The sequence below is a fragment of the Gymnoscopelus microlampas genome (assembly GCF_963454915.1).
Source record: "Gymnoscopelus microlampas genome assembly, chromosome: 23".
Taxonomy (NCBI): Eukaryota; Metazoa; Chordata; class Actinopteri; order Myctophiformes; family Myctophidae; genus Gymnoscopelus; species Gymnoscopelus microlampas.
Window position 1 is genome coordinate 22,507,965 of NC_139960.1, and position 26,232 is coordinate 22,534,196.

The window sequence follows — 26,232 nt, forward strand, 5'->3', positions numbered from 1 at the left end:
TTGAAATAGGGCTTTAAGTGGTTAATTCCTTCAGAGATCTATGGTGTGCTTAGTAAGGAGGATATTTACATGTTTCTCAATCTCTCTTCGGTGAGGACATTGAGTGTGTGACTGTGCGTGCACGTACTGTATGTGTGTATGTGTGTGTGTGTAATATCCCATCTATGCCTCTGAGAGGTGACTGCGTTCACGCCTCAAGTCTTGCATCGTGTTCTTCTCAGTCAATCTCTCACTCCTCACTCCTACGCAACCATTTCTTAATCTTTGCTCATTCTCTTCCCATCTCCTCTCTCTCTCTCTCTCTCAAGGGAAAGGTCAGAGTAACCTTGACTCCTTTCCCTCCTCCCCTTCCTCCCTCCCTGCTTTACCTTCCTCCAGTTCAGTGCCTCAAAGCCATAAGGGCCCGCCATCGCTCATTGACCGCGGAGGCCTCGTTAACATGAGTTTAATGACCATCACTATGAGCAAGAGAGAGAGAATGATAGAGAAAGAGAGGTGGAGCGACATTGAGAGAGTATAGAAAAGCGAGAGAGAGAGAGACCTGAGGGGTTCATATAATCTCCATTCACTGGAGACCTCCTCATAAAAAACATTCTTTCAGAAAGACAGCAAACAGACAATTCCTGCTCTGGCCTGCGCGTTGGTGCGGACACGTGCTCACGCATGAGCAGTGGTGGAAGTACATTTACTTGACTACTGTACTTGAGTAAAATGTTTATATATTTGTCTTTACTTGAGTATTTGAAAATGCTTTTACTTCTACTCCACTACATCTCAGAGGCAAATTTTGTACTTTTACTCCACTACAATTATTTGAAAACATTAGTTACTAGTCACTTTGTAGATTTTGATTATTATTACAAAACATACATTACCTACTTCAGCCCTATATACATTTCGGCCATTTGAAAATAGCCGATCTACAAGCTCACAATGCGTCGCGATGCGCCGCATTGTGAGCTTGTAGATCTGCTATTTTCAAAAGATTTGTATACATTTTATACATTTAAAAACTTGTGAAATGGGACATTCTGCATAATGAGTACTTTCTACTTTTGGTACTTTAAGTATATTTTGATACAAATACTTTTGTACTTTTTTAAGCAAGTACATTTTGAATTCTGGACTTTTACTTGTGAGTATTTCTACAGTGCAGTATTGATACTTTTACTTAAGTAAAACATTTGAGTACATTTTACCACTGCACGGTACGTGCGAGGGTGAGACTGAGAACGACAGGAAATACAGAATACAGAACGTCGTGTAACGACGTCAGAGGACTGTGAGTGTGCGAAGACGAGAAACGGCAAAACATGACGGTGACGAAGACAGATGACGTGGACAGACACGGGTAGTGGAGGAGGTGTGAAGACTTATTTAAGCACCGCCGCACGCCAAAATAACAGACCTACACACAACGTGTCGCATCCGCATTGCATTGTAAGCTTGTAGGTCTGCTATTTGTGGTGCACAATACCGTAGTGCGACTAAGTATATGAACGGTACATTAAGTGTCACCGTGTGAGTGTGGGACGCACGCACGCACGCACGCACACACACGCACGCACACACACGCACACACACACACACACACACACACACACACACACGACCGTGGGGAGTGAGAGATATGGTGAAATGTGCTTTTCTGTCACCCAGGGAGCGCGAACGCAGCACGGACTGATAAGTCAAGTCTGACAAAACCAGTGTCAGTGGAGAGCCGTCTTCTGATATGCCCATATTTGTCTGTGTGCGAGTGTATCGCCGCTGTTGGGCCTTGTATCTCCATGTTTTTTCATAAGTTAATGCCCTATTTTCTACTTTATCATAATGTGAGGGCACTTTAATGTAGCAAAAATAGCAAATATACAAGCTCACAATACATAGCATCGCGACAAAGTGAGCTTGTAGATCTGCCCCAGGATTTGTGCCAAAATTAACACTGGACAAGACGGACAGAGATTTTTTTTTATCGATTCTGACATTCGTATTATGTCTGTCAACCTTGGTCGACCCTCCCACTATCCACTGGACGTTCCATGTTTAGTGGTCATACTACTCCATACAAGCCACAGATGTTACGTGTCAAATCGGAACACTTCTGGAATATTCCATATTGAAGAAGTCTTTCTATCCTGTCTGTGCATGAATTCCTCAGTGAGTGTCGTAGCACTCTTGTAGAAGTTGAAAGCCGGAATTACAAGGAAACAAGTGTGAAATTCAAACACAGAAGGGATTAAGATTTTTTTTTATAAAGACCTGGAAAGCATATGTGTCATTTTTTTATTTGAGCTAAAAAGCATTATTTTAACACTTTGGCTATTCAAAAATAGCAGATCTACAAGCTCATCTACAAGCGAGTGCCGCACTATGAGCTTGTAGATCTGCTATTTTTGAAAAATCTAGAAAATGTGTTCAAATCTTTGAATATATATTCTTCTAATGCGATTTTTTTTTAACTCAAATCTTTTCTTCTGGCGGTCCCTGGAACGAAATATTTTGAGATGGGGGTCCGCAGCCAAATACATATCATTTTGGGGGTCCTTGACATGAAAAAGTATTTTCAGAATACTGTTGGGATTTAGAAGACATTTGTAGAATCGGCTTCAGGTCTTAATGGGTTAAACAAAATGGAATATATCAGAACACAAGCGGACCGATAACATCCGTGGTTGAGGGTAACCACATTATATTCTAAATTTGTACATGTGTAAAAGTAGGACCATTAAACACCGAGCCATTCCACTGGTCCACAGAAGCAGAGATATTCAGAGATAGTGTGTGTGTGATGAAGTGTTGAGATCTAGCCCCCTGAGAGAAGCTGTTATGAATGCAGTCCATCACTCCTCTCCTCTGCTCCAGGGTGCAGCGGGAAATGTGCTACCTGTCTCACACCTGGTCTGGAGACACACACACACACACACACACGTGCATAACGCACCTACACACACACAGGGTGTCAGTGAGACAATCTGTCACAGTGCCATGACCCGAAGAGCAGGCAGCAGGTGTGAAAAGGCTCATCCTGACCACACACGCGCACACACACACACACACACACACACACACACACACACACACACACACACACACACACACACACACACACACACACACACAGGTTGCAGCAAAGCAACACATAAATCATGTTATGAATTATGTGCACAAATATTCATAACTCAACTCTGATAAACCAACAGCGGACCAACTTTTTTTTTATTTGCAATAAAGGCATATTTAACCTGCATTACTCAGTCGCTAGTGAGTCTCTCTATTATGTTTCTCTCTCTCTCTGTGACTGTCTGTCTGTCTGTCTGTCTGTCTTTCTGTCGGTCTGTCTCTCTTTAGCTGTCAATCAAAGCTGGGTCTGATGATGCTGGGTTGTCAAGGGAGATGGTTGGAGTTCTACCCTGTGCTTTTAAACCCCCACGCTTCAACTGGATCAGAGAGTGTGTGTGTGTGTGTGTGTGTGTGTGTGTGTGTGTGTGTGTGACAGCAGCAATATATCATGTTGAAATTCCTTGGGTTCATTGCTCACCTAAAAAGTTGCTCTAGATAAGCCTAGCCTAGTATGTAAGAAAGCTTTATTCTCAGCTTAAAGGGGGTGAAACTGATTATTTTTTGTGAAAGTTAAAAGTGTTTTTGTTAAAAGGTTAAAGCTCCATGATGAGGATATAGGAATGATAGTAGCTGTTACGTTTCAGGATTCAATTCAAAATGATCAAAAGTAGCAGATCTACAAACTCGAAATGTGGCGCGAAGCGACACATTTCGAGTCAAATGCCGTGCTATGAGCTTGTCGATCTGCTATTTTTGAATAATCATGATTTTTTTTTAGCAAATCTTTGAATATATATTTCTTAAGTGAACATTTGTAACTCAAATCTTTACTTCTGGGGATTCTACAAATGTCTTCTTAAACACAATTGAATCACATTTTCATGTCATACCCCCAAAATGATGTAATTGGCCACAGACCACCATCTGAAAATATGCTGTTCCAGGGACCCCCCCAGAAGAGTAAAAAAAATCCCTATAAAAATATATACATATTCAAAGATTTGCAAAAATGTTCAAGATTTTTCTAAAATAGCCAAAGTATAACATAACTAGAAAAAGTGCTCCTCGGAGCACAGGTCTCCGCCAGGTCAGGTACGTTATTCTGGCCTCCTGGTGGCGCTATAATAGGCCAATGTGAAAATGGTGCCATTCATTGTTAGGTCTTTCACGGCAATCAGACACAGCATTCATGATTTGAGGCATTTTGTTCTAAAAATGTGTTTTTCTAAATTAGACCTGCTGGTGGCGCTATAACAGGCCAATGTGAAAAGGGTGGCATTTCTTCCTCGGCCTAGTGGGAATGTGTGTGTGAAATTTCACGGAAATCGCAAGCTGCGTTCATGGTTTGAGCAGTTCGTTCAAAACGGACCAATCCTGCAAACTTTGGATGGCAACCTTAACCAATGAGGATGGAATATTGAAAATCGGACAGATCAGGGTTGATCACATGACTATAGAGATACTGTGTACCGATTTGCATGACGTTTGGTTAAAAACTGTAGGAGTATGTGAAAAAATGGGTTTTGCACAAATCGGCCTCCTGGTGTCGCTATAACAGGCCCATGTGAAAAATTTGAGGCAGAGGTTCTGAATTGGCATCCAGGGAGTGTGTGTGCACAGTTTCGCAGCGACCGGGCCAATGGTGCCGGAGATTTGGTGGTAACACACGGACAGGACGGACGGACGGACGGACACACGGACGGACGGACGGACGGAGGGTAAAACATACTCTCTCGCCATGCCTTCGGCCTGGCGGAGACAATAATGCGGGGCACTGCTCCACAGCCTGTGAATGATCCAATCACCACTGAAGAAGAGTACACCCTGAAATCACGTGACCGCAAGAAAAAAAAAAGCTCGCCTCCTTTCATGTTAAAGGATTCACAAAAGTCAAATTTTCTCGGCCTTCTGTTGTTTTCCGCTTGTTTTTAAAAAAACAAGCCACATTCAACTGGCCATAGCTCAGCGAACAATTTTTTCACCCCTCTACTACGACACCCCTGTGCATGTAATGAACCGATCTCCGTGAGGACGGAGGTCACGGAGAATATTCCATGTTTTTTCAAAAGGTACAGTAAAATCTCTGTTTTTGAAGGGGACGGTAGACGGATGAATGAATGAATGAATTCCTGGCAGTGAATGAGTTAAAATGTCGTAAAAATAATAATTTAAAAAAGGAATGGTTTTGGACATACACAGTTATCACCCGACAGTGACGATATACTGTACCAAGTTGTGTTAATTACGACGGCGGCCAGGGCCATTTGTCATCCTCTCAGGCTGCATAGGACAGCATCAATCACGGCCCATTACGACGGGTTTGGTGCCTTTCGAGACGGCCGTAATAATCCATCACCGCTCGCCACGTCCGCGCGCCGCCGTGTCCGTCAACTCGGCACGTCTCGGACCGGTCAAAGGCAGAGAGGAGTGAGACACGAGGAACGGAGTGATGAATATGATCTGTCAGCCCATACCCTATCCAGACGACGCAAACTGCCATTACCAGGTAATGCAAGTAAGACATGTAGATAAGTGCCACGATGGTGCATCAAGTACACCGAGTTTATCGGCAGACTTCACTACCTAAGGCAGTGGTTCTCAACCTTTTCAGGCCGTGACCCCCCAAAATAATCATATTTGAACTGGGGGGACCGCCCATTTTATTTGACTCGGTTCCACAAATAAATATTGTGAAAATAGCAGATCGGCTATTCATTATTTTTTGGCCTCTTTCTTATATTATTTGACAATTTGGCCAATGTTTTATAGTATAGTTTGTGGATTTTGATGCAGTAATGGTCTTTTTCTTTTCTGTCTTTCTTTTTTGAGGTCTTAAAAGTCCATCCCCCCTGGGGGTCCCGACCCACAGGTTGAGAACCACTGACCTAAGGGCCCCGGATAGGGAATTTGAGGTTTATAATTAGCGCCTGCTCTCGGATGGCAGGTACTTTGTATTATTTCAGTCAGGACACTCTTTGTCTAGATCAGGGTCTTCAACGTTTTGCAGGCCAAGGACCCCTTACCTGAGAGAGAGATGAAGCAGGGACCCCCCCACTACATATCGTATAAAATTGTGTTGCACATTAAACTTTTTTCATAGACTGCTCTTTTTCCCTCTTCACCGACTCTCCGAAAATAGCCGATCTACAAGCAGATCTACATCGTGTAGATCTGCTATTTACGGCTAATGTTCCCCACCACACAAAGATTTGGCGGACCCCCTGTAGTAACTCTGAGGACCCCCTGTTAAAGACCCCTGGTCTAGATAAAAAAAAACATTTATTGCAATGATATTATTCATTCTATTTGGCGGTGGGACTAAATGGTAAATGGTGAGTACTAGTAGTATAGGAGGGAATGTGCTCAACAGCGCCACCATTCCCCCTAGCGGTAGGTTTTGGTAAAGTGGTGCCCTCCTATACTACTATGGTGCGTTTCTTTGTGTGCATTACAATGTACAACCTGCTCACCGGGACTTCGGGAGCAGATAGGGGTTCGGTGCCTTGCTCAAGGACACTTTGACACCGACACGGGGGGGAGCCGAGGATCGAAACCGGGAACCTTTCGATTCCCAAGTGGCCACTCTGCCTCCTGAGCCACTGCCGTCCAGAACGAATCTGTGCAAGGACTTCATAAACCCTCATGAGGCAGAATCTAAAGACAGTACAAGGACTAGGACATGATAATAGACACATGAAGGGCAGAACCTAAAGATACGCAGGCAGATATTAACCCATTAAGACCGGCAACGCATCTGTGAAACCACTTTAACAATTATTTTATACTTTGGCTATTCAAAAATAGCAGATATACAAGCTCATAGCATGGCGCCGCTCTATGAGCTTGTACTGTAGATATGCTATTTCTTTAATATAGATATATTTTTAAAGCAAACATGTTTTACTCAAATCTTTGCTTCTGGGGGGTCCCTGGAAATACATATAGTTTTTGGGGGTCCTTGACATGAAAACGTTTGAGAAACACTGATAATTATTAACATCATACGTTTGTAGAATCCCCAGAAGCAGAAGATTTGAGTCACAAATGTTCCCTTTTAAAAAAATATATATACACCGGTATTCAAAGATTTCCACAAATGTTCACATTTTTTCAAAAATATCAGATCTACAAGCGGCACTCGGTGCCGTGCTACGAGCTTGTGGATCCGCTATTTTTGAATAGCCAAAGTATAAAATAATGGTTATAGCTAAAATCTAAAATGACACAGATGCGTTCCCGGTCTTAGTGGGTTAAAAGAACATGATGATATGCATGATGTTCCCACATGGAGTGACATCCTGACAAAGTGGAGGCCTAAATGCTGCTACATGAGGAGGCTGGGGAGGTGGAGGGAATGTTCCCACTGATGAGCCGTCACTGTGGTAGCAGCGAGAGATGATGAATGAACATGTAAGTGTTTATCTTTATTCTGTAAGCCCAGGACCTCCCCATAGGACACCCCCCCTCCCCAGGGGGGTCCCCACACGATTCGGAGGGGGGGGGGGGGGCAGATGACAGTAAAGGCACAGTTTAAGGACTTTTAAGACCTTTTTAATACCTAAAAAGAAAAGAAATTAAATGGAAAAAAGACCATTATTGCATCAAAAGTCATCAACAAACTATACTAGAAAAACTAGTTCAAATATTGGCCAAATTGTCAAATAAGAAAGTTCCTGAAAAAAGTTAGAACATTGCTGATCTACAAGCTCGGCTATTTAACTGTGGAACCGAGTCAAACTAAATGTAATGCCTTAACTCCTACAATTCCAAGTGCTTGTCAGGATGAGGGGGTCCACAGTTCAAATAAGATTATTCAGGGGGGTCCCCAGTTCAAATATGATAATTTTGGGGGCCTGAAAAGTTTGAGAACCACTGCTTCTAGACCAGTGATGCTCAGCCTTTTTGATTTGAAGGACCACCAGTTTGAACTGCAGTGTAAAAACCTCAGTGTGTGAACAGAACTAGAGTTCTCAAATTCTGCCCGAACCCGACCCCACCCGACCCGACGTTTTCGGGCCGGGCCGGGCCCAAAATCTATGCTAATTTGCTGGGCCGGGTCGAGCCTCAGGTTCTGTGAAGAAAACAAAGAAAAAAACATCTATTAACCCCCCCCCAAAAAAATTTAACTGCCCTTAGCGGCCGAACGGAAATGGCAGTGGAAGTGTTCGATGCAGTTCAAAGTGAACTTTACTCAGGTATCTAGTTTGTCGCTGTCCGACCTTCCTAGCCCGTGTTATAAAAGAAAATGAACATCATACGTCGAAAATCGCCGATCGAAAATCGACAAAAAACAAACAGTTTTCAAGATGTTTTGGCCATTATCTCTGGAACGGAAGGTCCAATCTGCTCAGTTCAAAGCTTGTTGGATGTGTGACTTTGAGGACAATAACCACATAATGACACATTTTCGGGTATGGTAATTGTTCGGGCCGAGCCGAGCCTCGGGTCGGCCCAGTAAGGCCCAGTTAGGGCCGGGCCTTAATTTTCAGGCCAGTTGAGAACTCTAAACTGAACTCTGAGTGTACAAATATACATGAGTGTACATTATGTGACACTCTCTGAGTTACAGACAGATAAGTGTCCGTCTGGTTCCTAACTGTCACTGTCACACTAGGGGTCTCCGGACGCCACCTTGAGAACCAGAGCACTAAACTATGATGTCAAAATGACCTCACTGTGTGTGTGTGTGTGCGCCTTTCGCCGGCGCCCCATCTCTCTTCTTAATAGTCTAGTCTGGCCAATTCTTCTGCCCTTGAATCTGGACTCTCCATGTCTGCTTAGGGAGAACATTTATAGTTGTTGACGGGAAGAGATAAGACATCCACACCTCTCCAGAAATGAATCACAGCGTGAACGTAACAGGACAAACGGATCAGAAGACTAAAGGAACTGAGCCGAGTTGAAAATAAATGAATAAATAAATAAAATCGCAGTGAATTAAGACTATACTCTGGTGTGGAATGACGGCATCCGTTTGTCTTGTTGTTATTTTTTTGTATTCATAGTGCATAGCATTCTCATCGACAGAAATACGCCCCCCCCAGGCCAGGAATAATGGTTGGCTGTCATCATCTGTGTTTGCTCTCATTACACATTGTGCAGTATTCTGTCAACAGTAGGAGCTCAGGAATGTGTCACAGTGACCTTGGGCCGCAGTTTAGAACCCTGTCAACCACTGGCAGCCCATGATGACAACAGGACCACCTACCCTCACAAACAGGCGCGCGCGCACACACACACACACACACACACACACACACACACACACACACACACACACACACACACACACACACACACACACACACACACACACACACACACACACACACACACACACACACACACACACCAATCCTGACTGTTATTTTAACACAGAGTGTGTACAAATGGACTCTTATAGGTCTATTTGTACACACAGCACACACACACACACACACACACACACACACACACTAATGGGAGTAATCTAATGATATAAAGCCTCATCGATCAGCACCACTGTCCCTTGGGGATTACATCATCAACACCTGGCAGGCAGCCAATCACAATCTCTCGGAGGCTGCCCACTAACTGACCCTGTCTCTTGTGAAACGCAGCCAGGCAATAAGACAGGCGGGGGCTTTGAGTATGTACTACACACACATGATTGCACACACGTATTACACATAAATGCACAAACACATGCACACACACACACACACGTTACATGAATGCATAAACACATTTCACCCACTTCTTTACACCTGTAAACCTGTGATGTGACAAATAAATGAATTCTGATTGTGATTCACATGCAGCTGGCCTTCTTCTTAGAAGCCTTTTATATCCCCTCGTTTTAGTTTTAGTTTTGTTGTTTGTTTTTCCACAAATCTTCACCTCAAGATTCTTTTACTTTTTTACTGGCATGCCTTCTTTTTAACCTTTCTTTAGTGGCCCATCCCCCTATCCACCCCTTGCCACTACATTTATTTCGGGAGAAAGGTAGTGGACTTTCATTGACTACATTCATTCAATCTTAACCCTCATCACCACATGCCTAACAGGAACCCCTTACCAGAACCTTAAAGCGGCACTATGTCACTTTTTTTAAATGAATACATTTTAATTTTGTGCTATCTGTACAGTAGAGTATGTGAATACAATATAACTTATACAATTGGGGTGGTTGTATTTTGTCTCCCTGCACTTCTATTGAGACATTTAGATCGTGTCAAATGTCATGTCTCACCTAGACACAGGACCTGACACGAATTTTTACCTGATGGTCAAGATTCAATTTATCCCCTGAGCAAGCAGGCAGGCTCTATTAGCTCAATAGTAAAACAAATCATTTTGCACTTGTGCAGGAAACCAGGTTCAAAATGTTTTTTTCCAGCGACCCCCAGAGGCAATGATTTGAAAAAGGATATACATTCAAAGATTTGCACTCATTTTCAAGATGTGTTATAGGCCAATGATATAAAGCCTCACAACACGTCGCAAGGCGACACGTTGTGAGCTTGTAGATCGGCTATTTTCAAATAGCCAAAGTTTAAATAGGGCTGACGTGGTTAATGTATGCTTCGTAATAATAATTGTAATCTACAATGTAACTACTAATTAAAGTTTTCAAATAATTGTAGTGGAGTAAAAGTATAATATTTTGCTCTGAGATGTAGTGGAGTAAAGTAAAAGTATTGAAAATTGGAAAAAATCCAGTAGAAGTAAAAGTATTGAAAATTTGAAAAACTCCAGTAAAGTAAAACTATCTCAAAATTGTACAGTACTTCAGTAAATGTACCAAATAAAAATGTGTAATTGTTACGTAAATGTTACTTTCCACCACTGCTCGAATGGACGAGTACCAGTAAAATGTGTCAACTTTCCAGAAGTGTCCAAAATTTCTATTGTGTTGTTCTATGTTTGTGAAGACAGTTGCTCCTCATAAGGACAGTTCCCATGTCCCAGTGTGTGCTGTGCTGTACCATATTGTACTGTACTATATAGACTGACAGTCAGTCATATGAAACTGACAGATCCTTGCACGATATTCTGCTATTTTTATTTCAGGCTGCCCTGTGTGTGTGATTCATCCATGACATTGACAATATCATTATTTATTATGTGTGTGTGTGTGTGTGTCAGTAGCATTGTTGCCATGTCCACTTATTGTAAGCGACTTTGGGCTTGTTTTTATGTAAAGTTGCTTGTAGTAAATATTGCGGGGTTGCAATCCTGTGTCGCATCGCGACACGTTTTGAGCTTGTAGATCGTCTATTTTCAAATAGCCGATGCACATATCATGTTTAAAGTGCTCATGGGGCCTACATAAGTCGCTCGTTTTCATTGACCTGGTAGCTCATTTCTTTCGCCAAAATGTGTGTGTGTGTGTGTGTGTGTGTGTGTGGGTACCTTAATGTACCCTCCAGTGGAGACCAGCAGGGTGTTGTCGGGGGAGAAGTGCAGGTCTGTCACCCAGCCGCCGTGCAGCGAGTCCATGGCGTCCTTGGTGTTGCGGGAGCAGATCTTCAGCAAGGTGCCGTCCCTCACGTTCCAGAGCTGTGTGAAGGACAAGAACGTTAGAAATGATGTTCAACTGTCCAAACTAACACACACACACACACACACACACACACACACACACACACACACACACACCGTGCTGACAGTGTCCATTTTGATCTTACATCATACTATAGAGCAGGGGTCTTCAATGTTTTTCAGGGCCAAGGACCCCTTAGCTGAAAGAGAGATGAAGCAGGGACCCCCCTCCCCCACTACATGTTGAATTCATGTTAAATGTGTGTCTTCAGACATTTAACCACTTAAACCCTCGATACTTTGTAAACTTGACCTTTGCTGGCTCGGTACTTGGTCTGCTCTTTTTTTTCCCCTCTACACCAAACCTCATATCAATTCTACTGTAGGCCATATACAGTATCACCCTGTTCTGATGGAAAGTGTAACACTGAAACACTGCAATGTACGACACATTTTTCCTCCGGTCACATGAAGTCCTGTGAAATGTAATGTTTTAGATGATACATGAACCAAATTTAACCCAATAAAACCGGGAAAGCATCTGTGTCATTTTAGATTTCAGCTATATAATCGTCTGTAGGGGTGTAAACCTCATACGTCCACAATTGTCAAATTCAAAGGTAGCAAAAGTAGCAGATCTAGTTGAGTTGATCTGCGGATCTGCTACTTTTGATGCTTTTGTGTGACGCTGTAGTATGATCAAGTAGGGCGTTGATTTAGGAGAAAACACAACAAGTTAAAATATGGATATACTGTAGGAGGTTTCTGCCAGACAGCAACAATATATAGCAACATACGTTTTTCAGAAAAGTAGAATCGGCCTAAGGATGAATATATATATTTTTAAAGCGAACATTTGTAAAATATTTTGTTCCAGGGACCCCTACAAGCAAAAAGATTTGAGTTACAAATGTTCGCTTAAAAATATATATATATTCAAAGATTTGCAAAAATGTTCAAGATTGTACAAGAAACCACAAGAGAGCAAAATCTAAAGGAATCAGTTGAAGGACACAGTAAAAAAAAAGAAGGTGTTTGCCTTCAGCACCAGGTTTTGTGCACCAGTTACTATGGCGATGGAATTCCATAATAGATTGTGAGGACGTTAAGATGACATTCTGTGGTTCGAGGAAGAAAACGCCTACAATGACGAACCAATGCAGCAAAAATCTATCACACTGACGTGCCTACAGTAACATGCCATCCACATTTAACCGCTAAACGTCACATGTAATCGCTATATTTAATACTTGGCAGGCTTCACGGTGAGTGATTCACATTTGTTTCCATAGAAACAAGAGTGAGATTTCATGGCGGTTGGTGTAACTGGATCTGACGGATTTACGACATTTCCGGACGAGTGCGCAGTTTGGCAGAGAGGCCACCAGGAGGCATTAACCTATTGATTTTGGGAACCCATCCATGTTTTAATTTTAGCTGTAACAATTATTTTATACTAAGCTAGATCTGCTATTTTTGGAAAAATCGTGAACATTTTTGCAAATCTTTGAACATATATATATTTTTAAAGCGAACATTTGTAACTCAAATATTTGCTTCTGGGGGTCCCTGGAACTAAATATTTTAAGATGGGGGTCGGCGGACAAATACATATCATTTTGGGGGTCCTAGACATGAAAAGGTTTGAGCACCACTGATATAACATAGGTTTTTTCAGAAACCTGTTAGGATTTAGAAGACACTTGTAGATGCATTCCCGGATTGAATGGGTTAACCCCATTATGGACTGATGTGATTATGCGATTTGCTGCCGCTAAGTGACCCCTTCACACCACACACACTTCCCCTGTTGTGTTACTTTTAGGTTGTGTGTGTGTGTGTGTGTGTGTGTGTGTGTGTGTGTGTGTGTGTGTGTGTGTGTGTGAGACCAAATGTCCCCTCAAGTACAGTAGAATTATAGAAATAGACGTTGTGCTGACCATTTTCCTGGTCCTAAAAAGAAAAAAGGTTGTTTTTATGGTTAATCCGACAGATTAGGCATTTAGAGGCCAGGTTTAGGCATTAGGGTTAGAGTTTTGCCTATTCTATACTTAGCTGTGTGGCAAATGTCACACACCGAAAGATAGCCAATCTACAAGCTCACCACGCAACTTGTAGATCTGCTATTTTTTCAGCTATTGTTAGGCAATTTTCAATGCTGTCCTAAAGTGTTGATATCCTCACAAGTATAGTACAGGGTTCCGTTCCCAGGGTTCCCACACATTTTTACCAATACATTTTCTAAACTTTTCCATAACTTCTCCAAAGTATTTTACCCCATTTCCAGGCCTATAACAATCATATGGTGCAATAATGAGGCTCTTATTCCAGTGTGCTATGGCCAACACAGACTGGAGCGGAGGCTTCATGTGACAAAAAGGGTGCATATTTGCATATTTGTTCCTGTAGCTTGTAGATCTATTCTTTTTGTGACGTCCAGTATATAGGCTGCTCTAACGCAGCCTGTGCAGCGCAGCACTATATTTTACCATGTTGCATATTTCATGAAATGTTAGGCATGTTTTGGAACATGTTTTTAATGAACAAAATCAATGTATAGTCCATCAATGTATAGTCCAAAACTATGTATATCCAAACATTTTCCAAAACATTTGATTCATTCCAAACCTTTCCCAGGCCTGGAAAACTGATGTTCTCATTTCCAAATATTTCCATGACTGTGGGAACCCTGATAGTAATACAAGCGTGTGCGCGCGCGTGTGTTTGTGTGTGTGCGTGCGTGCGTGCGTGCGTGCGTGTGTGTGTGTGCGTGCATGTGCGTGCGTGTGCGTGCGTGCGTGCGTGCGTGCATGTGTGAGAGAGAGAGCGAGAGATAGGAGAGAAAGCACTGCAGGGTTTTGTGGATCCAATCTGGCAGCTTGAGTCCATCACCCTCGCCTGCCCCTCCTCCTCCCACTGTCACACTTCCTCCTCTTCCCCCTTCCATCTTTTTCCTGTTCTCTCACTCCCACAGCAACGCCCCCCACCTGTTCCAAGTCCTGCAGGCCTCCCGCAGAGAGAGAGAGGGAGAGAGATCTGTTTTTACGTCTGGAGAGTGAGACTCCCGTCCAGGATAGGCTTCAGATGCGCCTTCAGCAGGAGACTTGGCTCAGATCTGAACCCATTTACATTTGGCAGTATGAACCCGCTGCGACCGCATGCCCTTGCTGACGTTGACCCCCGGCAAGGTGGTCCACAGCTACCAATTTTGCTGGGGGGGGCCCGATGACGCTTATTGCAATGGATAACAAGCAGGTACAATGGAATAGACCAGAATGACTCAGCATGGAACAAACAGAGGTCACTGTGCATTCATTAGTTCCTCTTCCACGTTTGACACAGAAGCACAGTGTTGCTATGAATGGAAGTGCCCGTTCTGTACCTTTATCTTTCTATGTTCACCATCTGCACTGACTGATTAGGCTGAGGCGTACCAAAGTATGACACCGTCTACAATCTCAAGCAACACCTCGATCAACAACACCTAGACTAGTTTAACACCTCAGAAAAAAAACATGTTTTAGAGGAAAAACAAAAGTGATAGGATCCCGGCCGACAGCTGTAAATTCAAGTGTGTATCTATAATGCTGGATGTGTTAAAGTTCTCCTCCTCGGTACCCACCCTGATCTCTCCGTTATCGTCCCCCGTGGCGAGGCGCCGGGCGTCCCAGGAGAACCGGCAGCTACGAACACAGTCCTGATGACCTTTCAGCACGTGGACACACTGCCATGACTCACAGCTCCACACCTGAGGACCCATATGATACAGTTAGATTCCTTTTGTTTTGTTTTTCATACAGTGATAACGCACATAAACATGTTTGAAAATGAGTATTGGAAAATATTGCCATGGGATATTGAGAAGTCTAATAAAAACAACAAAGAAGTGCAACTAGAACATTATGATACAGTTAGATTCCTTTTGTTTTGTTTTTCATAGAGTAATAACGCACATATTTACATCCAATAAAAAACAAAGAAGTGGAACAAGAACCTTTTATTCAAATAAGACAACGTTTAAAAAGTTTACTTAAATTGTCACTTCATTGTCATGTGGGGACCCCCCCCGGGGGTCCCGACCCACAGGTTGAGAACCACTGGAATAGAAGGACATGGAGTAGAATGTTTGTATAATAACCATGATTTAGCTCTCTTCCTCAGAACACTGTGATTCAGTGACGGCTCAAATGAAGACCACCAATATCACCTTTCCCTTATGAACGTCTTGTAAAAGGTCTCTATCACAACGCCACATCAAAATAGAGTGACTCTAAATAAGAACTCTCTCTCTCTACTTTCTGCCTGTGTGTCTCTCTCTCCATCTCTTTCTCTCCTCGTTACCTCGTTCTACCCGGTTACGTCCCGGAGCTGCAGAGCAAATAACATGACTCATAATTAGAGACTTCATTTGGCAGCTGACTGACTACGTCTGGACACAGCGACTCATTCATCTGAAGGTCGGGGGGGGGGGAGAGAGGGAGAGAGGGAGAGAGAGCGAGAGAGCGACAGAGAGATAGAGACAACTTAATGTCCTCTTTTTTTCAAAGGCATTCAACAAAGATACTCAGCCTAACCTCCAAAGAAATGGAGAATGGAGACTGTGTCCTTGTGTGTGTGGATGCGTTTGTTTCAATCTACCAAGTCTTGTGTGCACAGACTAATGAGCACAGGCTGCTCAATTATCCCCCGCCCACCCGCCCACGCAAACCTCCCCTCCACAAACACACATACACACACACACTAACACAGAACTCAATTATCAGCTTTGCCAAATCCATAAAACACACATTCTCTCACTCTCTCTCCCTCACCACTATCAATTCACTGAAGCCAGTTTGGACACTGGCCTGATGGCTTTCCGGCTCCGCACACATTCCCATGTGAAACTCTCTGTTCACAAACATGGCTCTCGATCAACCAATAACCCTATTCATCCCCCCCCCTCCCCTCCCCGTTGTTTCAGCGCTGAACGGCGTGAAATGCCAGTTGTCACCCCTGGATGAACATTAAACCGAAAGGAACAAAACCGCAAACTCAAGCGAGGAACCCCACAAAGCTTCTCCTGTCCAAGAGGATGAAAGCGAGGCGCTGAGCGAGAGCCAGCCCAGAACCGAGCGGCAGAAGCTGAACTTAAGCCTCTCTTAATCCCCCCCCACCCCAACCGAGTGACAGAAAGTCAGTCCAAAGTCACAGCGCAGCAGTATGAAGGAGATGCACCCCGCCTACGCCCGCAGCGCAATCCGTCCAGCCTGGCATGAAGGTGCAGGGTCAGTCAGTCAGCCACACAGCCAATCAGAGGCCAGGTAAACAGTTTGCCAGCCACTGGGCTGCATCAGACTTAAGCTGACAGTATATGTCAAACAAAATCACATTTGGTGGGTTGGCGCAGGCTGTTGAACTGCTGTCGAACTGCTACACGCCGCATGCACATGCACTTTGTAAGTCTCTCTGAATAAGAGCACCTGCTAAATGCCTGACGTTGCTAATTGAAGATGGGGGAGCTTGCGAGTCGCGTTAGGAGGAGATGACGGAACCAAATCAATCAAATGGTCGTGACCAATCACGTGACATTTGGCCAATCGCCGGCGGTAGCGTGTATCTGTAAATGAGGCTGTGCTAGAATTTCAACTAGTTCGGCAGGCCAATAGGGCTGGACAATTATGGACAATTTTCATTGTCTTGATATGTACATGTATGCTAAATATCTCAACAGCGATACGATATGACTATGGGTTCACACTTATTATTATTATTTTAACCCATTAAGACATGGAACTGTGTCATTTTTAGATTTGAGCTAAAAAGCATTATTTTACACTTTTGGCTATTCAAAAATATCAGATATACAAGCTCGTAGCGTGGCACCAAGTGCCGCGCTACGAGCTTGTAGATCTGCTATTTTTGAAAATTCGGGAAAATGTGTGCAAATCTTTGAATATATATTTTTTTAAAGCAAACATTTTTAACTCAAATCTTTGCTTCTGGGGTCCCTGGAACAAAATATTTTGATGGGGATCCGCGGCCAAATACATATCACCTTGACATGAAAAAGATTGAGCACCACTGATATAGAAACATACGTTTTTCAGAAAACTGTTAGGATTTAGGAGACATGTAGAATCGGCTTGGGTTAAATGTAGCAACAGAACAAAACAAAGCATTCTTCCAAAAAAAGGCAAAAAAATGACACAGATGCGTTCCCGGTCTTAATGGATGAAAGGACTTTTTACTTTCAATATCGTGAGAGACGAGCAAGCAGGTAGGGAGATGCAGACAATCTGAGACGCGTGCGCAATCAAGTGAACCAGCCATAGTCGTGCTTGTCTCATACACACGCCCATCCATGGCAGAGATTTATTGTCTTTAGCATTTTTCTATACGAGGTGCAGGGGAGAGAAAAAAAATGTTTTTTTTTCTTTTGCCGCTGGCTAAAACAAAAGGATTGTTTGTAATTCACTGGCTTTATCTAGTGAATTTAGCCATATTTGCCTTTTGCAATGTTAACATCTTCCACGTTCATATCAAGATACGATAATGAAAACGATATTATCGTTTGCACACTATGGCTATCGGATGCCAAATGTTGCACGCTGTTTTGGTCGCAATCCCACCCTTTTCTGCCAGTCTCAATGCGCTAAATTGGATTTAGTTTGAAGTATATACAGTATGTATAGACACCATACTGCATATAATAGAGGCTAACACACCAGGACTGGAATCATCTGTTGGTCTGGTCCTATAACACCCCTGACAGATGACCAGAGATGCTGCCAGAAGCCATGCACAGCGCTGGCTGGCGTGTTGCCATGTCCGCTTATTATAAGCGACTTTGGACTTCTTTTTCTGTAAAGTTGCTTGTAAATATTGGTGGGTAGCGTTTTTTTGGGCTCGTTTCTAAGGTGTAGTTGTTTATTTGGGCTAATTATTATTTAAACCAGTGGTTCTCAAATATTTTCATGTCATGGACCCCCAAATTAATGTGCATTTGTCCCCTAACCCCTATCTGAAAATGTTTTGTGCCAGGGACCCCCGTACCAGATTTGTGTTGTTAGAATGTTTCAAAAATATTCCAAATATTCCACATTTTATTTGTGCTGAGCTTGTAAGATGTTTACAGTATATACTAGGTATAAAGTGTGGCCTAGTCGCTTCTTTTGGGCTTGTTTTCCTAGACCTAGTCGCTTATTTCTCTCACAAAATATGGCAACACTGAGTCTGGCTGGCGTGTGCATGTGATGCAGTGCGTATAAAAAGGCGTAGAATGACTACCAGTCAGGCCCCAATTCCAGTCAGGCCCCAATTCACGAGATGTTTTTTGGTTAAAAGAAGACAACATTTTCAGGTGGGTTGCAAAATTTCAGCCAATCAGGAGAGAGTACCCACTTATCAGCTTCATTTTTATAGTGTTCCAGTTCCAATTTTGTCTGTTCATTTCTTTGTGTCATCACTTCCAATTTCACTTGTTTAATCTGTATCCTGTCTGAGTTCTTTATCCTGATTGGATAAAAATGGTGTCCCGAGTCTCCCGGACAGATTTTTTTTTCTGTTAATGAAGAGCTGGAGAGACATGGAGACTCCTGTTACTGAACAAACACTCTATAGCAATGAGTACTATCAGAATTTAGTACAATTCAACACTTATTTTAACTAAAGAAAATCACAAAAAAAGAAACCCAAAACAAGTTAATGTAATGACAACCGACTGAATCTACACCTTAACAACTCCATATGATCACTGTGAATGTGGTTAAGTCTTATAAATATTTATCCAGTGAAAAGTATTAACAAAAGCTTGTTGTTTTGGACAAGGTTTCCACGCGACAGCGACGATATACAGTATATGAGCATTAATATGGAAAAACAATGTATTTGATAGCATATCGTCTCTGTTGGCTGGAAACCTCATGTCCAAATCTGTCACTTTTCAGGATTCAAATTCAATAACAGCAAAAGTAGCAGATCTACTAGCTCAAACCGTTTCAAGTGTACTGATCTGTTGCTTTTGATGCTTTTGCGTGACGCAACGATATGCTTTTCAGAAGCGCTTATTCTTGCCTAGCTATAGGTGTAGCCACGGTAGCCATGGTGACGGCTGTTTCCTGCCACATGTGGAGAGTGACAGGGCCGTCCCGCAGTTCCCCTCTTAATGAGGACAGCCCTGCAGAGCGCCAGAGTGTGACTCCATGCAGAGCTCCACTCTGGAGTGAAGGAACCCGTTTGTGTGTGTAATGGGTCACACGCTGCGAGTGGTTTCATAGAATGACAGGTCTCAACACACATTAAAGAAAGAGAGATAGATAAAGTGTGTGTGTGTGTGTGTGTGTGTGTGGGGGGGGGGGGGAGGTTACCTTAGCTGTGCTGTCAGCGGAGGTGGTGGCAAATAGGAGTCCATCTGGTGACACATGACAGGCCAGAACAGCCCCTTGATGCCCTGCAATGTCCTGGAGCTTATCTCCACTCTCTATGTCCCACACCTGATGAGAGAGAGAGAGAGAGAGAGAGAGAGGGACGAGCCAGTGAGTGAGTGAGTGAGTGAGTGACTGACTGACTGACTGATTGACTGACTGTGGTGGAAGAAGTACTACATTTTTTTACTTGAGTAAAAGTATAAATACCACAATGTAGAAATGCTCCATTACAAGTAAAAGTCTGGTATTCAGAATGTACTTTTAGTAAAAGTACAAAAGTATTGGCATCAAAATATACTTGAAGTACCAAAAGTAAAAGTACTCATGCAGAATGTCCAATTACAAGTTTTCAAAATGATAAAAATCTTTTGAAAATAGCCGATCTACAAGCTCAGTGAGAGAGCTTGAGTGAGAGAGTGACTGAGTGAGCGAGCGATAGATGGGTGTGTGTGTGTGTGTGTGTGTGTGTGTGTGTGTGTGTGTGTGTGTGTGTGTGTGTGTGTGTGTGTGTGTGTGTGTGTGTGTGTGTGTGAGTGGTACCTTGGCAGTGCCATCGAAGGACCAGGACAGCAGTCGCGTGTCAGTGGACGAGTGGTGGAGCAGAGAGAAACGCCTGACCTGCTCAGTGTGACCCTGCAACACCATGCACTCTCCTGTTCTCCACCTCCACACCTACAGGGGGCAGCAGACACACAAAACACAGACATAGTCCATTTAGAAGCAATCAATGGCCCAATTCCAATGTCCGCCCTAAGCATAGAGTTATAATATATCTAGAGGACGGACTGCCCCGCCCCCAGCTATTAATTTAAATCAAAGTTGCACACCATCGTCTGAAGCAGCCGGAATAACGCTCTACTTCCGCATTTTTCTTGATTTGGGTGCCCAAATGCGGAAGTCTTGAGCACCGAGCAGGCGCACTAGGGTTTCAAACGGTAGAAGCATGCGCAGTGGCGTTTTAAATGCGGAATTATTGCATTCTCAGATTTGACCACCACATTACTCCATTATGCCAGTGGAAGGGGTCTCCACAATGGACAACAGGGGCTTCTATGAAAAAAGTCAACTGCCCCTGGTATGTTGGTGAGTGATTAGCGACACATCAAAGTAAACACCTAAAATGACTGGAACTCTCCTTTAAGTGACGTCAGCTGGTAAGTGCTTGAGGGTGAGAGGCTGCAAGGGCTCCAAATGGTATAAACTAATGGGACAGCACTTTGAAGACGAGTCCTTCATTCATGACACTTTACATCACTTTTAAAACTCTTACTGTCCTTATTTACAGTCAGTGCTAAATATTGTGATTGTTGATTGTTATTATATTTACGTTATAAAAAATATTTAAATATTCAATTTAATTTGTAGGCCTATTTCCATATTCTGTATTTACTTTTCTCATTTCTCATCTTGTGTCCCTTATTTTTACTAAATATATATCCTCAATTCCGTCTCCCTTTGAGAACGGTGAGAAAGCACTAGCACTGTTTGTTGACATTCTAACCACGATGCGATACTAATTTGCATACTTACATGATTGAAGTTTGGAGGATTCCCTTCATTCCCCTGGTAACGCTATGAACTGTGGGTAATTCCCTTTGCCAAAGTCTGCATCGATGCTGACTTACAGAAAGGGTGCATAAAGGGGCTCTGCCTGAGCCCTCATTGACTTTCAAATGGGACAGCCCTCAAGCCCTCGCAGACTTCACGTGAACGCGTGCCCAAGTCAGTGAGTCTGTAAGGGAGCGGATTGGAATTGGGCCAATAGGCTCTGTGCATAACTGTCCCGTTTAGCAGAAGGTGGCATCAACATTACCTGTTCCCAGTCAGTTTCTCACAGCTTTATTTGATTGGCTCCGCAGCAGATTTGAACTGGAAACACACAACACCTTCATATGTGTTGATTGGAAACAAGTGTTTCATTACGCTTTTATGTGTTTATCCTGGGTTTAAGTTGTATTGTGTTTACTTGTTATTTCTTTCACCAAAATAAAATAAAATGAAGCTATATGAGAAACTGACCCGGAACAGGAAATGTTTATGCCAGCTTCTAGAAAAGGGAATTACAGTTATACACAGGTTCTCAAACTAGGACCCCCATTACTTTGAGTGTGTAAATATGGAACCAAATTTAAGGGTCAATCTGGAAATCTCCCCCCAAGGAACCCTGAGGGTCCCTGGGCCACATTTTGAGAGCCACTGACCTATCAGAAGGCGACGATGAAGACGATATCAGAAAAACGGACTTTTCATCATTCAAATTCAAACATGGCAAAAGTAGATCTACAAGCTCAAAAGCTTGCAGATCTGCTACTTTTGATGCTTTTGTGTGATGCTGTAGCATTATCAAGTGGGGCGTTCATTAATGAAAAAACACAAAAATATGGAGTTAAGAGGTTTCTGCCCCGACAACAGATATATGGCAGATATATGGCACAGGGAATAAACTATTACAGAACAGGCAAAGTTTGTGATTATTACGGCCTCACCTAGACCACAATGTTTGTTGTCTGAGAACTTGTGACTCTGTACTGCCCTCTAGGGGAGGTACTGCTTAACATCCATGCCTACATAAAAGCTGTATGGAAGTATTAGCAGTGACGTTACATTGTTTGAAACTGACATTTATTTAAGTATGTAACAGGAGAGTAAATGGGCCTTGACCATAACAGTGATGTGATTTTACGCGTCAGCATTGCAGTCTTTTTCAAAAACACACAATACATACAGTACATGCTTGCGTTCATGATCAAATTCCTGCTGCAGTGCAGACTCAGCATATAAACGTTATTAATGGATCTGGGGTAATAATGGTAAAGGCGCCGGCCCCGTGCAGGCATTGGCCTTTAAATCCATCTTCTTCGTGTATGGATCAAAGCTCTGGGATTTATAACAAACTGTGCAGGCGGTAAAGGCAGGCGAGCAATCAGTTCAGCTGAGTACATGCGACAGAAGGGCAGGACTGGCGGAATGACATCACCCTCACAATCATCAGGAGGGTGTAACAGTCGAACTAATCATGCATTCACTAATCTGAATGCATGTGCGCACGAAACCACCGTACAGCATCTCTCCTGAATAGTGCAACGTCAGCAATCCAAAAGGTCAACATACATCACAGGCTAAGCGGTTAACCAGACCAACGTCTCCTGCTGACCCCCCCCCCTTCAAAATGCAACCATTTCCATGCGAGCGCTTGTCAAACAGAAGCATAGCTTGTGAATAAACATGTGGATGGTTCATGAATAGCGGCGGTGGAAGGCAGAGCCTGCAAGTGTTGCAGTGGACAGGCCTGTCAATGAGAGGAGAGGAACTGGGGGTGATGGTGGAGGGCTTTGAGGAGGAGCGATGGAGTGGAACTGACCCAGCACGCGCACACTGGTGGTGTGCTGGGAACTGACCCAGCGCGTGCTGGGAACTGACCCAGCACGCGCACACGCACGCACACACACACACACACACACACACACACGCACACACGCACACACACACACACACACACAGCAGAACGGAACAAAAAAACTGAGAAATAGAGAGAGAGGGACAGGAAAGGATAAAAAGGTGGGTGAAGGATGGAGGGATAAACAGGACAGCCAGTGGAGTCAATCAGGTAGGTAGTAAGCAGAAGATGGTGGCGTGTGAGAGTGAGAGAGGGAAAGAGGGAAAGAGATAGAGGGAGGGAGAGAGAATAGTCAATAATCAAAGAGGAAAATGTATGTGCGTGTCAGTGCCTGTTGCGTACAAGGGGAGGGTGAAAACAGTCAGGGTTGAGAAATACACCACCAATTAGGAGAGAGAGAGAGAGAGAGAGAGAGAGAGAGAGAGAGAGAGAGAGAGAGAGAGAGAGAGAGAGAGAGAGAGAGAGAGAGAGAGAGAGGACTGACGAGAACTGGGGTTGAGGCAGATAAGAAAGAAACAGGAAGAAAGAAGTAGAACAGGAAGTAGCTAGCGGGGTATTGTGACCCACCCTTATAGTGGTGTCCTCTGAGGAGCTGATGAGCGTGTGTCCGTCCTGGCAGAAGAGACAGTGGAGAACCGTCTTGGTGTGACCCAGCAGGGTAGCCAGTGGTGTTCCTGTTGGAACCTCCAACACCTGGAGAGGGAAAACAGCATCATGGTGTCCATTATCCGTTCAATACATGATGAATTATAAAGATGTCTACCAAAACGTAGTGAGATTTGTCACTGTGTATTAACTGCACAGAGAGAGGAGAGAGGCTCCTCGGGAAGGGACTCTATGTCTAAAACCTGGAGTGTGAGGGACAGTGAGATAAAGAGAGAGAGAATGGCCAAACGGGAGAGAGATGGATCCATCACTTTTAACTTACAAAGGTTAAGATTTAATCCTTTTTAAAATGAATATTAAATCAACAGTAAGGGCAATAGCTTTTATTCTGGAATCGATTCGAACTGCTCTACAAAAGCCGACATTGTTTTCCCTCCAATCTTTGGGCAGATTAAATAAAATAAATGTTTTACCCAGTTGATATAGCCCAAATCTGAGTTCAGATTCGCAGTCTGCGTTGAAGCCTATACACCACCGCCCAGATATGAACTTACAAAGACGTAATCGTTTTAAAAGCTAACATCAAACAAACAGTAAGGGCTACTGCTTCGGTGCTAGTCTCGTGTAGCCTAGCCAGACGATCAGAGATCTCAGACTACTGAAAAGTCTGGTGACATCTACAATCAATGTAGGGGCTAAAACTGGCACCAGTGGAATCAATGTAAAGCCTTTAGGGTGATCCTTCGTATTGGGAGCGTGACATTAATGCTTTTCAAAGCTGTGCGGGTAGGTTTTTTCAGCAGCCATTCTCGCTGCTGTTCTAGTCCATATATTATAATTAGGTTTCCCAAGACGTATCTGTAGGTGGAGATCTCTGATCGTCTGGCTATGCAAGACTACTTCGGTTCAAACTGTTCTGGAATTACCTGTACTTTCTCTTTCTATAGAGAGAGACAGACACAGAGAGAAAGAGAGAGAGAGATAGTAAGACGGAGAAAGTACAGCTGCTGATAAGCACATCAAGGAAACACAATCCAGCAGAAACGAAGAAGCCATGTGAGTTTGGACAGTGTTTAGAGAGATGAGGATGTAACTGTAGCAGCTCTACTGTAGAAGTTACAGGCAGAGATGCAGAACAAAACAGCTTTGGTGCTCATAAGAAATATTGTCTGGAAGAAGAAAAACGTTCACAAACATGTCTCTGTAGATATCCCCGCTCAGACGAGACTAGGCTAAGGGATGGTAAACATTCACTGAATTAATTCAGTGAAAGTTTCAATCAAGTCAAGATTCTGAATATCCTCAAAATGATCACCTAACTAAATGTTGGCAGTAAAGAAGGTGCTGAATAGCTGAGATGAGTTCTTTAATAGACTGAAATCATTTCACTTATTGAACACTAGTGGGGAATAAAAAGCTTAAAAAGGACGACTTCACCCATTTTCAACCTATCTTTAAATAATTGGTCCTCACTGATGCTCATTATAATAATACAGTACCATTTTTGTCCATTCTGTGTGGACAGTTCAGAAATCCGCCTACCAGTGATATAATAAGTACTCAAACTTACTCGAAGCGCTTTACAATGGTTCATTCATTCATACAGGGGGGGGGACATTGGGAGGTGGAGCGGCGAACAGTCGACCCCAGCGTCCCCACTTATCCCACATTCACACACCAATGGTGGCAAGCTAGCGCCGACCGAATCATTGGAGGCAATGTAGGGTTCAGTGTGTTGCCCAAGGACACTTCGATATGTGGACAGGAGGAGCCGCGATTCAAACCGCCGACCTACGGATCATTGGACGACCTGCTCTACCTCCTAAGCCACAGCCGCCCTTCAAATCAGATGTCATCGATGGGGAATCCAAGCTAATAGAAACTGCAGGCTTTCTATTCCTGGAGAGTTAGCATGCTATAAAGGAAGCCATTATTCTTGCGTTAATAAAAATGTAAATACATTTAAAAAAATCTTGTTTGAAAAACAATATATGCCTATCCCTCACTGTTTCTGAAGTGTCCACAGCCCTCCTCTGAGTCACAGACAGAGTAGATTTTTTTTTACCATTTCATCATGAGCATTAGTGAGGACCAATTATATGAAGAGTTGAAAATGGGTGAAGCCATCCTTTAATTAACATTGGTATAATGGAGCACATCGATATGAATTATGATTATGGTTCTAAATAGTAAACAAAAACCTTCCGTTTTCCTCATTAAGCTCTTGATAGATCTGCC

General features: G+C 43.2%; 1 protein-coding gene across 2 annotated transcripts in view; it reads right to left on the minus strand.

Moving 5' to 3' along the window:
- The window catches only part of apaf1 (apoptotic peptidase activating factor 1), a 63,854-nt gene that overhangs the window by 12,920 nt on the left and 24,702 nt on the right, over positions 1–26,232 (minus strand). For both annotated transcript variants that reach the window (XM_084050318.1, XM_084050317.1), the window contains 5 exons: positions 23,956–24,081; positions 20,532–20,663; positions 19,932–20,057; positions 15,206–15,331; positions 11,455–11,601 (listed from right to left, as the gene is read on the minus strand). In XM_084050318.1, the coding sequence (XP_083906444.1) occupies positions 11,455–11,601; positions 15,206–15,331; positions 19,932–20,057; positions 20,532–20,663; positions 23,956–24,081 (657 nt within the window). The remainder of the gene's footprint in view (positions 1–11,454; positions 11,602–15,205; positions 15,332–19,931; positions 20,058–20,531; positions 20,664–23,955; positions 24,082–26,232) is intronic.